Source organism: Contarinia nasturtii, unplaced genomic scaffold (genome assembly GCF_009176525.2).
Source record: "Contarinia nasturtii isolate CC-2019 unplaced genomic scaffold, AAFC_CNas_1.1 Cnas_scaffold_1964, whole genome shotgun sequence".
Lineage (NCBI taxonomy): Eukaryota > Metazoa > Arthropoda > Insecta > Diptera > Cecidomyiidae > Contarinia > Contarinia nasturtii.
Window position 1 is genome coordinate 362013 of NW_022199294.1, and position 15693 is coordinate 377705.

General features: G+C 34.0%; 1 protein-coding gene across 7 annotated transcripts; it reads right to left on the bottom strand.

Annotated features, from left to right (window-relative positions):
* Nucleotides 1–375: 375 nt before the first annotated feature.
* On the bottom strand, nucleotides 376–11663 carry LOC116347550 (adenylate cyclase type 9). 7 transcript variants are annotated; one of them, XM_031778177.1, is made up of 9 exons: nucleotides 11257–11663; nucleotides 6822–7047; nucleotides 6162–6557; nucleotides 5510–6083; nucleotides 5266–5402; nucleotides 5007–5181; nucleotides 4891–4930; nucleotides 4543–4818; nucleotides 376–4477 (listed from the first exon to the last, which is right to left on the bottom strand). In XM_031778177.1, the coding sequence occupies exons 3-9, from the start codon at nucleotides 6422–6424 to the stop codon at nucleotides 1320–1322; spliced, it is 4623 nt and encodes a 1540-aa protein (XP_031634037.1). In that variant the 5' UTR covers nucleotides 6425–6557; nucleotides 6822–7047; nucleotides 11257–11663; the 3' UTR covers nucleotides 376–1319. The 7 variants fall into 7 exon arrangements, with proteins under 7 accessions (XP_031634037.1, XP_031634039.1, XP_031634038.1 ...); XM_031778179.1 differs by having other exon boundaries at nucleotides 6822–7024; nucleotides 11257–11273; XM_031778178.1 differs by lacking the exon at nucleotides 11257–11663 and adding an exon at nucleotides 7943–8753 and having other exon boundaries at nucleotides 6822–7024.
* Nucleotides 11664–15693: the final 4030 nt, after the last annotated feature.

The following is a 15693-nucleotide window of genomic DNA, read 5'->3' on the forward strand; positions in this document are numbered from 1 at the left end:
TCGGAATGAAAACTAAAATGATGCTTTTTTGTGTTTTTTTCTCGGAATATAATTAACTGGAATTTCAACAGAAAATTCTCAGCAATTTATCGAAGCAAATATATTTCGATAAACTTAGTTTGTAATTTAAGTAAAATATATCTTTAATTCTTCTTGTCCGCTATCACCTTTGTTTTGCTGTTTGACAGTTGACACATTTTACGGTTGTGCACGTGTATGTGTGATGTGTTTGTGACGGGTGCGTTCCCGGGTGAAATAATTCAAAAGTGAATGACCAAATATTTGCGATTAAGAGTAATGAATGCACATTGCACAAATTTATTTTTATTTCAATATATAAATTCGTGATAATCATATACATAAAATTTTTGTTTGTCTCAGGCATACATTTCATTTAGCAATAAAATTTACGGTTGTAATCATTTTGTATCACATTTAGTATATAATATAAAAGATTTCGCTATGTTAAAAACATATTTTATAAAATTTAACATGATAAACTTGATCTTCTCTCCTCTCTACATCGCTTATACATGAATTTGCAAAAATAATATTTAAATTTCATTTGCTAATCTGGGGTTCCCTGCTCAAGCAGGTCAATATATTAATCAATAAATTAAAAATAAAAATATTCAGATTCGTTAACAGAAAGTAAGCGCTTCACATTGCAACTTATACAGAAATAAAGTCTACGGTTTTTTTGTCTAAAAATTACACCTATTTTATCGCGTTTTTATCTTGTGGGCAGTAGCTATGACAAAGAAAAGTTAAACGTCCTTAAAATGACAAAAAAATATATATATGTAAGCACATTTACATTGACTACAAAGACATTCAAAAAAACAGTTATATCTGTAGCCTTTCATATTGAAGGACACAAGATTTATGCTCATTTTGGTTATATTTATTGCAAAATTGTGTGAGTACTTGGAATTAATTGTTGTCTTTAAATTCGACTTAGAGTTTCGTTAATATTGTTTTAAAATATCATTGAGATTTCATCAGGTGCAATTGAAAATGAAAAAAGTAGAAGATGTAAGAGAAAATTCAGCGAATAATTCATGCATAAAATTGAATCTGGCATATGTTTTTTTGCACTGGTATTTCGAATTTCAAATGGTATCTGGCCAGGGGCGTCCACAGGAGAGGGCAGAGATTTTCGTCGAAATTTTTCTCAATTTGCTAGAACTTTATGGTGAGGAAAATTGTCCTCGTTTTTCATTTGCCTTGCCTCTCCCCGCTGGACGAAATCCTGTAGACGTCTCTGTATCTGGCGACCACCACCTTCATGGCACTTCTGCCAAAAGTGGACATTGTATTCAATGTCTTTTACGCCTAACTAAATACACTTCCATATTATCTTTTCCTTTCACAAAAACACTTCCGCGCGGTTCAAATTCGTACAATTGGTCATCCAAAAATGGGATGCAATCTTTTCCAATTTGTATTTGTCCGGCCACTCCAGTGCTATCCATTCTTGAGCTAACATTGACCGCGTCGCCCCAAATATCAAAATGAAGCATTCGCGTCCCAATAACGCCGGCCGTTACGTCACCGACATTAAACCCAATGCGAAGTATTAAATCAAATTCTAGCAAATCTTTATTAAAAGCGGCGACAACTTCTTGCATCGCCAATGCGAATTCCATCAAAGCATTAATGTGACCGTTACTATTTTGATCGCGTAAACTATCGTCTAAGCCACTTGCGGCCATAAATGTGCTTCCAATTGTTTTGATTTTTTCAACACTCGCAAATTCGGGTCGGCTTAATAACTCATCAAAATCGCCAATCAGTTCATTGAGTACTCTTAAATATTCACGACCGCCCAAGTATGATTCGTCATACAGCTCGTTGAAATTGATTAACGATGCAAAAATGATGCCAACATTTTTATGATTTTCCGAATATTTGGTGGTATTCTTCAAATGATCGGCCACATGCCTTGGGATTATGTTTTGCAACAAGAGATCGGCTTGGTTTTTCATTTGCTGAACACGAACCTTATCTTTCTCAGCAATGGAACTGCTATAAAATGCAAAACGATAAAATATCTCAAATTCTCGATTCAAAAACCAAACGAGAATTAATACCAATGTCAAATCCAAATAGATTTCCAAATCAATTTTCTTTTCAAAACAATGTGGCTTCTTTCGATCATAAAATGCTTGCGTTTGATTCACGAACGAGCTGCCATTGCTTTCATTTCTATTCCTCATCGATCCATCAGATAGAATCAACATGGGCGGTGAGAGGCTTGTATTTTGCACTTCGAATTGCATACCAGCATCGGACGACCATTCAACTTGATTCATCGATATTCCACCAATAAATGCAAGCGCCACAACAACTGCCATTAAATTTCGCATCCAACAATTCAATTGTGTGAAATTGCAAAAGTGCACGATTGAAATGAGCATTAAAAAACCATAATGACATCCAAATACGGACGCATCATTTGACATACTCGAAATGAGAAAATGTACAAGTGTTAAAATGGCCGGCAACGACATTAAAATTCCAAGCGATATGTGCCAGCGATACCATTTTGAAATCGAATTGATAATTTTGTCTTCAAAATTTCGGTCACCGTTCAAAGATTCGTGGTCAGCGATTGAATCAATTGTTATATTCGATGTTGTAACCGTATTGGACATGGTTTGTCCGGTATTCAGTGCATCAGAAGTGTGTTGCTTTCGTTCATCATTTGTTTGCAACTCGGTACCTTGCGATTTATGCTGTTGCCCAAATGACTTTCCACGATTTCGAAACAATCGCCGAGTAAATAGAGTTAAAACTAGCAATTCAATGAGAGAAAAAGATGCAAACAAGAATAGCCAAAGCCATTGCAATGCAGTGTTATTGAACCTTTCGGAGGCTGAAAGCAAGAACATGGCAATGGACACCGTTGCGAATATAATGATGCCGATAAAAATGTCAAAATACGTGTTATAAATTGGAAATGCGATTGTAAGTGGTCCGTTTGTTTTGTTCAACTGATGCGCTTCGTCTCGAAATTCCTTTTCCATCAGCGGTGACAAAAAGAATAACGAACATTTTGAAATTGGCGGTGTTACCAAATAGTTTTGTTGTGACTTTGCGTTTTCTTTTACACATTTAACGAGCTGCAAATCACTTTGCTTTCTCAGCGGATCCATGTGAATTTCATCGTTTGCCGGTATCACAATTGCTGATGATTGTTCGCCCGATGTGGGATCGTCTGATATATTTGTAACCCACGAACCAATATCTCCGGTCGATAAACGTTCTTGTGAAATGGATGTGTGATTTGGCGGTATTTCTGGTAATTGTAGATTATTCGATGTTGAATTACAATAATGAGAATGTTTCCGAATACGTGCATTTGGAACGCGTAGCTCATTGATCGACGCCTCATGACTAAGTTTACTACTCAAATGTTCTTGACCCGCTACCGTTTTCGATCGTGGCCGACGCATCGGTGACACATCACCATAGTACGAACGATGTGTTCGATATTTACATGAATCAGCACGTTCCGGGTAAAATGGTGTTATGTCATAAATGGTGTCACTTCTCGATTGAGAAATGTACGATCGAACATCAATAACATCTGTATTTAGGTGTGTATTCGATCGTGGACTGGGCGAACAGCTTGCCGTTCGTTCGATTCTCATATGTTCATGATCAAAACAATTTCCATTGCTGCTTACATTTTGATCAATGGCACTCAATGACGTTTCGGTATTTGCTTTCTGAATAATAATGGGCAGCAACTGGTATGACGACTGATCGTTATTATCGATACGTGTTTCATCGACTATGCCGTCATTCATCACACAATCTTTATCACATTTTATGTCATTGTTATTATTGCGACTATCAAATTTACGCAAATATTTCGGAAGTTTCCATTGACGCATCGATTTATTATTTGGAACTGAATCGGATGCGGTCATTATTGTTGAATCACCGATTTTTGAATTTTCCGTATACGTATCGTTACCAGATGATGGTGATGGTCTACTGTTTGGGGTGAGTGAATTTGGACAACAATTCAAAATGGATGGATTTGTGGAAGTTAAACTTTCTGGAAGCGATTTAGTCGACACAAATATTTGAGGTGGTTTTTGTTGTTGCTGCGACTGCGGCTGTGACAGCTGCAGCTGATTTGATTGGTCTTTGGCTTGAATGGTAGCGTTACCACCGGAGTTCACCACACTGGAACGAAGGCAACGTGTTAATTTATTGAGCGTTGTTGATCGACATCGGTTTGCCGTCGCCGCTGGGGATGTAGCTGCTCCCGTTGATAGTGCCGACGGTGAGATTGAATCATGGCGAACAGCCAAATTGGTCGCACTTTGGGATATTAACTTTGGAGCGTTACTCGTTTCACCATTCTTTGACATTGGAATACTACTTAAATTTAGATCATTTGGTCGTAGATGCTCATAAGATTTTGTTGATTTTCGCCGTATTATGTAATACGTCTTTAAACCTATGAAACGGTGAAAAGAAATTAATTTTAGTTCGAATTGAGTGTGACTATAAGACAAGAATTACCTTCAACCTCTTCTCCGGGCTCGGAGATGTATTTGTTTTCTAAAAATGCATATGTTTTCTCTGAGATGTGGATTTGTCCGGGTCTTCCAGTTGATTCCATTCTATTTGCAAACGAGACATCATTGCTCCACACATCGAATTTTACACGTTGCGTTCCGACAATACCGCATAAAACCGAACCAGTGTGTATGCCTACTCTCATTGTTACGCCTTCATGTCGTTTGGTATCAAACAAACGCATAGCCGCAATCATTCCCAAACCCATTTCAACAGTGCCTGACGAACAAAAAAAAACGAATTAGACTCAATTTAGAAAAGTCGGGAAAAGAGCGAAAAAAGTAAACTTACAAATTGCATGATCAGCTCTCGGTTCCGGACAGCCCGCCACCTAAAAATCATGATTTCAATAAATTCTCATTATAAAATGTTTAAATGTCGAAAGAATTCAGATTATTTAAACATACACAATAATAGCAATCGCCGAGGGTTGAAATCTTCTCACAACCATTCAGAATACATAAGTCGTCAAATCTCTCGAAAAGGTCATTCAAAATTTCAACAAGTTGTTCGGCTGTCTTTTTCGAAGACATTTTTGTGAATCCCACGATGTCCGCAAACAAAATGCTCACATTGTCCATGCTATTCAATGAAAGAGACAAAGCACACACCAATAAATGAATGAATGAATGTTCAAATGATATTGTTTGCGATTTAAATATATACCTTGCCATGTGAAATGGACGAAATAAACATTTAACATTTGTTGGTCCAAACATTGCTTGATCTCCGCTGCTGCGTTCTTTCAACAGCATGTCTGCAACTCTCGGTGGCATAACACTGTGTATCATTTTCTCTTTCAACTTGAAAACAAAACCCAATTAGACTCAACGTCAGATTTATCTCATATTTCCCCATTGTGGGAGAGACAGAGAGAGAAAAGCGCAGCAAAATAATAAAAATAAATTACCTGTTTTTCCATCTCAAGTTGCCTCTTAACGAGCAGATTTTGTCCAACCTCAATGAATGTGCCGCGCATTCGTACAACGTTCATAATTAAAATATGGAGTCCAATGAGATGCACGCATAGATGTAGCATCAGTCTCATTACAATTATTTTGTAGGTAACTGATGTGCTGATGTCATTCGATCGGAACGATCCAATTTCAAAAAGAATTGAATAAATTGCGGCCAATAAACAATTTTGCCACAGACGAAATGGGATCATTGTGTAAATTAGTAAAATTATCTCGATACACATGCTAAAATGACCCAGCGGACTAAACAGTTCAATGGACGTAAATTTGAGAAGTGTTAGCGATGTGCCGCACAATATAATCGTTGTTATTATTGAAACGAACGTTGTGTGAACACGATAAAATTTTGTGTAGGTCAAAAAATACAGTAGAATCGATGTCAATAGGACCATAACGTATGACGCATACAGTGTGATTAGCTGCATCCGTGCAACCGACGTATCTAACACAGACAAATGATATCCCAGCCATATCAATGTACTTAAAATCACGTAAATCAATGCGTATCTGAAATATATGTAAAAACAATTTTAAAACCATCATGATGTTTCGTGCCATTTTCTAATCATGTATGCACTCATTTACCGATATCTAAGCCGGATTTGTGGAAAAACGCTCGATTGATATTGACCTTCTAAGATAATGGAATCGAATCGCGGATTTAAAATTGACTTTGGTGCCGCACGCTCAAAGGCCATTGGGAATAAAACGCTGCAGCATGACTGTCGGCGATGATTATGATGATGATGATGGTGATGAGATTGAAATATTGCATGTTTATATGGCACAAATGTAACTGCTTGCAAATCTTCATTTGAAATATGATTCAATCGATAGCTCGACAGCATGATGTTTATACACTTTTTTTTAGACAAACCGCTGCTCAGATGATTACAATTCAAATTTATTCTCGCCACACAAATACCCCACTTTTTGCACTTGAGTTATTTCATTCGATGATACTCATATCAAGATAGTAATCTGCTGAGAGAGAGAGAGAAAAAATTGTTTTGATAAAATTGAAAAAAAAAGACGGAATATTTCAACAAACTTTTAACACAATTAGCAAGAGACACAAAAATATTTTACGAAGTTAATCGAATCAACCTCTAAAAGTTTTTTCTTGCAATTTTGTGAGTTTTTGATTAAATTATCGATGGAAAATCGAAGTTTCTAATGCTGTTTTTTTTTCTTTTCAATTTCAAAATGCAAATAATGAATTACTTGTATGCTCAATAATATTACCTAATAATATAGTTGCGGCAAATCGAAATGCTTATTTATGGCGGACAACATTTGTAATAAATCAACGATGACGAATTGAAGTGGAGGACGTAAATATGCGATTATATGCCTCATTATCAAGACAACGACAGCGTAGCTGATAAAATAAATTCTTCCGATCCGATTCTCTGTTCGTTTTACATTCACGTTCAGTTCGATGCAAACTAAGATAGTCACGATTATGTTTCTGTAAATTATATTATTTTTCTAATAGCTTATTAAATTATAGTTCAAATAAATTAAGTGTAAAAATAAATGTTTTAAATTGTGGCAGAGTCGAAGCACTGTTTGTCGAACAATTTCTTAGTTATTACCCATCATTATTCAAACTAATGCTTTTTTTGTTTTCATTCTTGTGACGACCTGAACTTGGAAAATAAAATAAAGCTAATAATAGAATCCGATGCATGGAATGATTATATAAATCAAAATAATAGCCGTTAGTTATATATACATATATACCATTTGAAATATGACCGATGTCACCAAGGGAAAAAAATTGGTACACCCTAATTCTATAAATGGACATATTTTACTTTGGGTGAAAATAAAAAATTCGGCGCATCTCCATCAGCGGTATTTAATATCTCTTTTCTATCGCAATCATTAAGAGCTTTTAAAAATAAACAGAAGAAGAAGAAACAAATTCACACCAAAAATTACGAATGTCATGCAACCGTTTTCAATAGACCATGAGAGTGATAAGAAGAAGAAAAAGTGTTTTGTAGGCAGCAATTTGGCCATATAGACAAAATATGTGTAAAAATGTATAGAGAGATAAAGCTGTTTATATCATAATACAATCATCACGAAATTGTAAACTCATTCCGCCTTTTTCCGTAATCTTTGGCATCTAATCTTGAAATCTGGCCCGCATACACTCTTACACAAGGGATTAAATACGGTAAAGTTCAAATTGTGTATATTGAAGGCAAACAACATAATATCAACGAACCGAAGGCGCCTTCGAAACCCATTTACACTCTTTCTTTCTTTTCGCTTTTTCTGTGTTAAAAAAAAAACAACAACATCGCAAAACAATGTTACAGCACACGATGAATATACCATTTAATTTAATTTACTTGGATCAATGGATGTTGTTGAATAAAATCGGCGGTTAACAGACACGATACACACTTCACTTTTCGTTTATATTATATTTACAATCTATATTCAATTTGAATGTAATTTTCATTTAATGTTTTTGTCATGTATCTATAACAATAAAAAAAAGAAACAAAAATTTTGTATCTTCTTCATTTATCATGCGAAAATCCTTCAAAAATTCGGATCTGGTGTTTTTCTCACTTTCAAGTTCAGTTGAATATTATTAACGAAATGATTTGCCTTCGAAGCAAAACTGAAAATGTTTTATGTCGATGCCATAATCGAACCGTTTTTATATATCGCGCGCGAGCGGTATTCGAATAGCAGCCGCACGACTAAAGTGAAATGATGTACGTTCAGTTGCGAAGCTGTTTTGCTACTGCGCCACAGTTTCGCCAATGTACCAAGTAGACACATAAAAATTTGCGTATATTATGGCTTTGGTGTGCCACTCGATATAAAAAAAAAGAAATAATAAGAGAAGTATACACACACTCTTCATGTGTCTGCTTGTCTTTTTTAGTAGGGTGTTCGTTGTGCTATTTATTTAATTTGCTCGTTCGCTTTTCTTCGTCGCATTTTCTAACCCTCTAACTAAATTTTATACTTCAAATATGTACATGCATATACATATTTATGTAAATGGTTTGATAATGGGCATGTTGTTTTAGTTGAAACGAATGATAAGTTCATCATTTTAAAAGATGGAAATACGGTTCATTTTATAAGAAATACTTTTATATAGAAGTACTCTTTTATATTCCATTCGGATGAACTTATATTATCACATGGAATTATCATCGATTTGAATGCGATTAATTATTCCCAAGCAAACGCGATTTTCATTGATATTCGCTTCTTTTCTTCTCAATTCAGCTGTGATAACAACCGTTTGATAGTTCAGAATAAATATCAAGGTACTCATCATTCACACTCAAACTTTTCTCCATAATAACCGTAGTATGTTCGGTTCGAATGAGTTGCATTGGTTTGCCACTAAATTGAGACTTGTCTCTATGTCGATTTTCATTTTTGGTTAATTAAATTAATCAAAATGCAATTTTCACTTGATAGTCGGAGGTCTGATTACTGGCTTGTTCTCTCTTTCCCCCTCTCTGCCTCTCATTCGATTCTCTCTTTCACTCTCGTTTGATAGCATTCTGAGCACTATGACGAAATAAATTCAATTTTGGCGCTCATTGTGATTGTCGTATCATTCATTGAACAATATATAACGCTTTTCCATCTCACACTCTGATTATTCGAATCCATTTGAATATTTACACCCATAGTTTGGTACTCAATTGCTATGTCAATACATTTCTGTTACTGCAGCGATTCGTGTCGGGATCAATTAGACTGGTTTATTGACATAGAGTAACAGATAATAACGAAAAAATGACAAACACAGAAAAACTGAATGAAGGAAAAAAAAGAAATAATAATACATATAAACAGCGGCTCTTGCCGCCGCCGCAACACGTAACGTAACAAGCAACAACTTGTAGGTTTTTGTTATTTATTCATAATCTACATTTTTTTGTGTATTGTGCTGTCTATTCGTTCGGTGTTGCATTCGAGCTCTGCATATGTCTCTATTATTATTGACTCAAAATATTTTCATAGAATAGTGTTTATGGGCCGAATGTTCCGCGAATAACAAGAAAATTTTGATTGAACGCTGAACGCTGAAGGCAAACAGACAATTAGACAAGCACATAAAGAATATTTGTTCAATGATTTTCGACTTTTATTTAGAAAAATATGAACAGATTTCGTTTACGATTCTTTTATCAGAACAACAAGAAAAAAAGCACACACACACACATAAAAATAATAAATAAATTAAGTGCCGATTGGAAAAAAACCATAAGGATTTTTTTAATCCTCTTTTACCAATATGGTCAAGTCTAAGAAATCGAATTTCATATTCAATGCAACAAATTTTTCATCGTTTCGAAAATAAATACATCTAAATACTTCCGCGGTTATTGTTTTTCTATATGCTCTTTAAATTGGCTCTTTTAAATGTTAAACGTCCGATTAATTTGTATACGACAGAAATAAAATCGAGTGAAAGAGAGGAGACAATGCAAATCAATCGTTGTGAATGTGAAATAGCACTAAGTCAGTGTACATATATGATAATAAAAATGATTCACAACAATTTGTTATAAATAGCACTGAAAATCAGGAATGACTAAATCATCATGCGGAGCCGTGGAGTGTGTGTGTGTGTGTTGCTCACACAATTGATCAAATTGACGTGATCATTGATTTTGATGGCATATCATTACACATATAAATGAGCTCACACAAAAAGCGTTGGCTATATTTCAATTTGTATGCGTATTTGATTGGTCGTTGCTGTTGTTTTTTTTTTTTCACTTTGTGGTGTAATTTTTTTTTCGTCTCCTTTATAGCTCAAATAATTACGATTATTTTGTGTTCAGAAAATTGAATCGCAACAAAAAAGTAAATGTTTCAATTGAAAGACTGTTCGTTGATTTCATCGTAAAATGATTTATTTGTCCGCAAGTGTACGCCTACATGATCAACAACGACACCAAAATAACAGTCCAGTTTTATTTGTTTTTGATGTTAATACATTAAGTTACGTTAAGTTATTTTTCTTTTCAAATATCCAAGCCATACACCGTTGTTTTTATGATTCAAATTTAATTCGATTTAAAAGACGCCAAAACATTTCAAGTTCACTTCAATATAAAAGTGTTTCTTCGAAGAACCCAATTGAATGAAATAAAAGAGGAAGAAAAAAACCCATTCCTTTGCGCTAGTTGTTGTTTTTGTGATTTAATTGACTGTCGTCATGAATAAGTAAAAAAGTATGCGTCGCATAGAGGTATGGAGGTGAAGCCAAGAATGTATGTCAGCGAACCTCTCAAGCCCACAGTTTAAAAAGGTTTCTTCACATAAATCGTATAATATTCAGTACTTTCACACAGCGTAGCATTCTTAATGAAACTTGTTCAATCGTCGAATCACACGCAAACATCCTCAAGACTGCTTGCACTATTCAACACGTTTTTTTTTGTGAGCCGTTCATGTTTCCAGTTAAAACAAACTAATGTCCGAATTCTTATTCGCTTGTTTATTGATTTTTTTCCCTTTTTTTTCTTCTACAGTTCATTCAACATGTTTCACAAAAAAAATAAAACAGGTTTCACTTAATTCACAATTCAGCAATATCATCCGAAAAAGATAGGGAAAAAAATGTGATTTATGCCAAATGATTGAATGTTGCAAAGAATAAAATGCATTTGCTTACTTGAAAATTTTCTTACACTTGACACATACTTTTTTTAATGCATTATTTTCAATAGATCACACATTGATCGCCAATTCAATTATATTAAATACTTTTAAATATAATATAGATATGAACGATGTACGAAACGGCGGACAATATTACACAGGATACATCGAACACAAGACGACGAACAAAATAACTTAAATAAATTCGAGGAATATGCTAGCGATATTATTTTTTCACATATTCCGCAATTTTTAACACACTTGTGCACTAAAATCCACCACAAAAAGTGTACTTTTTTTTTCTTCTCTCATTCGTTCGTTGTGAAATGCAACAACAATTAATTCAAACCAAAAATTAACGATTCAATTCTGGGCGAATAGGTAGAAAAAGTGTTGACTTTTCGGTTGTATTTAATTTCGTTTTTGGTCATGTCAAAATCAAAACATTGTTTTGACGTTGTAGATATACACAAAAAAAACTGATGATGTTAGTGTTATTTGTTAGTGAGCGCGCCGAGTGTGACGGACGACGACCGAGTCGAGTGTGTAAACGCTAAGAGCGCGCGTGAGTGTGTATGTTATTTCTCGTTTTTTTTTCTTCGTCTTCTTGTGGTTGCTTGCAATTTTTGACATTTATTATTATTGTTGTTTCACTCGCACACATTCGGGCCGCACTTTTTCCGTTTCACAACATGAAATTGGACAAGTGTTGTGTGTACGCGACCAGCGTGACACATTTGATGTGCATATGAACTCAAACACATGTGTAATGTAGTGTGTGTGTGCCGCATAGTCAGCCTCAAAGACGAAATCTTTCTCTTTTTTTTCGTCGACTCGGTCTCTCTTTTCCTTTGCGTTTACATCATGGCAACACAATGGCAACGATACAAAAGCAAAAGCCATACGGCGAATGCACGTATTCATTCGCGTCAATGTGCTGATGTCTGTTGCCCATTCGATTTGTTGTTCCCTTGCGTTTGCGTGACATTCAACGTGCTGCTGAACAAACGATAGGACACTCGAAACAAATAAAACAACACTCAGTTTACTCAGACAGATCAACGCGTAATTGTAGTAGATGTAAAGGGCATTTTGTGACAATACACACTAAAATTGCATTCAACGTTGCATTTCTCTTTCGAAATTACACCACATTTTTTTATATTTATGTGACTCTATCATGTAAAATGCTTTCATTTAATTGTTCATAGTCATTGTTTTTTGATTGAGAATGTTCTACTGTCGATTGAAAGTTGGTTGATTTTTTATGCTCTTTTTTACTGTTTCGGATTTATGGAAGATTTTTTTGCAATACTGACATCATACTGGGTAATGGTACTTCAATCAATTAAGAGAATAGACTATTATAATACACAATGACGAATTTAAGTATCGTAAGTGATCAATGATAATTTTATATTATTTGAGAAGCTAAGTAAGCATATTTTTTACGTACAGTGAAAAATATAATGGAGAAGATACGTTGAGATTGTCATATGTTCCAATAATTGAGAATGGCATAGATACGAATTTAGAATCAGCTGACTGTTCATATATTCAAGTTACGAAATATATGTGCACTGCAATTTTCCCATTCACGGACGCCCGAGACTTGATAACGTATCATTTCATTAGCACTAAAGAACTTTACTTTTAAACATAGTCGATTAGACTAAACAAAATGATTTTATAGCGAGCGTGTTTTTTACTACTCTATTTACCTCTTTTCAGTTCAACTTCTGAACACCCATTACTTAGCTCAATTTCATTTTTCCGTTGAGCAGTTTGTAAACACTGAAATGAGCACATGATATTTTGCTGCATATGTCAACTTTTGAAAAAAAAAAAAAAGTTTGATTCTCTGCAATTGATTCTGGCCGACGGGTATGACTCTGACCAAAACCCGTTTTATCTCGATCAAATTAGATTTCATAGGAAGACATGCGAAAATATGGATTCAATTTGCTTCAATTGTAAATTGAATTGAATATGATACACATATGTATTCGAATCCAGAAACGGGTACTATAAATTAAAGGTCATGAACCAGTGGCGGCATTAGAATGAATGGAATTCTTTGTATTACAATGATTCGATGAATTTCGTGTAATTGAAAATCAAGCTAAAAACGTGAATGACATACACACTTTGTATACCTTATTATACAATATTTGTATGTCTTATATTATTTTACACCATTTATATTTATTGGTTGTCTGACATTTTCGTAGATTTTTTTACATACTTTTTTTTTCTTTAAATTGATACCCAAAATTAAACCAAAACCTTCAACGTAACTATGTAAACAATATGGGTTGGTAAAATATCTTCTGTTTACAAATCAGTCAATGTTTTGAATCTTTCACACTCTTTATTTCATACTCATAGCTTGATGTATTCATCATATTGGCAAACAAGCCAAACAAATACATACAATATCGATTATAAAAGCAATATGCACATGTACATATTTCTAAATCGAATTATTTTCACCGAAATCCGTGCATTACCAATAAACCATTTACGTGATACATTTTATACACAATCCGCAACAACTTCTGCGGCAAAAAGCGAATTACGTGAATGTAAAGCGCAACGAATCCTGTCAATTGCACACTGCTGAAGAACAACAGGTGGGTCGTTTATCTCCCTATTGATTCGAAATACAACACGAAGAGCATGTTCAGCAAAATCAACGATGTAGCCAATTTATGATGAATTTGAAAATTTACGAAGAAATCAAATAATTGCAATATCAACATCGAGACTCAGTCAGTCAATTCTAGAATTTAAATTTGATGCAAATGAGGTGTAAAATTAATATACTTTCAAGTCATATATTTTGCTCATTTTTTTTGGTATATATACATACTGATACATTTGTTTAAGCTCGATTACCATTTTGAAATTGGTCCTTATCTTATACAGCTCAAAATGTACATCTACTAAATTCCCATTAAATGTAAATTATAAGCAAAAAGTATGTAAAATCTATAATAATTGTCACAAATTTGTCTGTATGATATTTTATGACACTTCAAGGATGCAATGCGACTATATATTAGAAATATGTTTAATTTTAATTAATTGTATATTGATAGCTCACAAAAGATTGCCAATTTTTTTTGGACATATGCTATTAGTAAGTAATAATAAATCGATTTGGAATGCTTTTTATTTTGCAATAAAGTTCAATGAGCATGTTTTAAATGCATGTATCTACCTACCTCTCTGGCCACCATTCACCGAACAATTGACAACAAATTTGATTTATATTTGAATCAAAATCGTGTGGCTTGCACGAATTCATGCGATCACCTCTATTCAGGCGATATTGAATGGTTTGTATGCGCTTGTTTGATTAAACATTAATTACACTTTTCGATAATATCTCTGGATTATAAATGTGCGTTATAAAGTAAATTGCCAAGACTGTCTCAGCATGGTGCTTCTTGTATTTTCGTAAAAACTCACTTGTTCGATAAAATGTTACAATTTTGTTTACTAATACTTTGAAAAAGAATTCGAAATATACACCGAACAAATGATTTTTTTAACAAATTTTTCTAGCTTGTTTGAAATCGAATTCAGTTTTCAAAACAATATAGATAAATTATGAGCAACAAAATCATTAGGTAGAATTCGTAACATGTGCAATATATATTTAATCAAATTAATCTGGTACGTTTCGATATATGGCGAAATTATTGCGATACAATACAACAATTAAATTGGTCAAATACATGTTTTTTTCTATCAATATATGCATCACACCACATATTGAAATTCAGTGAGTCGAAACTTTGCCGGAAGAAGATAAATGCGATTAGTATCACTTTGCTATTATTAGCATTATTAATTTGATTTGAAACACGTACACAACAATGAAAATACACTTTGCAAAGGATTAATTCAAGGTAGATTACGACCTTCTTCATTATTATAACACCTTCACATTCAATTAAAATCAAATCGATACAATAGAATTTCAACCATCATCAGCATCGTGTTACCAAAGCAATAGTTCTGGAACTTATGACTAATGATGACTTATCTACATCTTTGTGTTTGCAAATTATTTATCAAAATTTAATTCTGAACAGAATTTTATTACGCCCTCTCTGCTGCATTGTTATGTTGATAAAACAATATTCGGTCGATTAGCCCACATACATTCATTCATAATTTTGTGAATAAAAGTGCGTCATTGCTTTGGAGAATATCCATAGAACGTTCTCAGATAAAAATGACGGAAAAGTTTTGTTAAACCGTTACAATCTTACGGATGTCAAGCATTGGATGCTATTGTGATTACCAGGTGAGATGATAATATCAGGTATGGCATACAATTCGGATGAATGATATCATAAATGTATGAATTATTTCTATTACATCGCAAATTCCTTAAACATTGTTTCATTCTTTGGAAAATAAAAAAAGCGCAAATTTT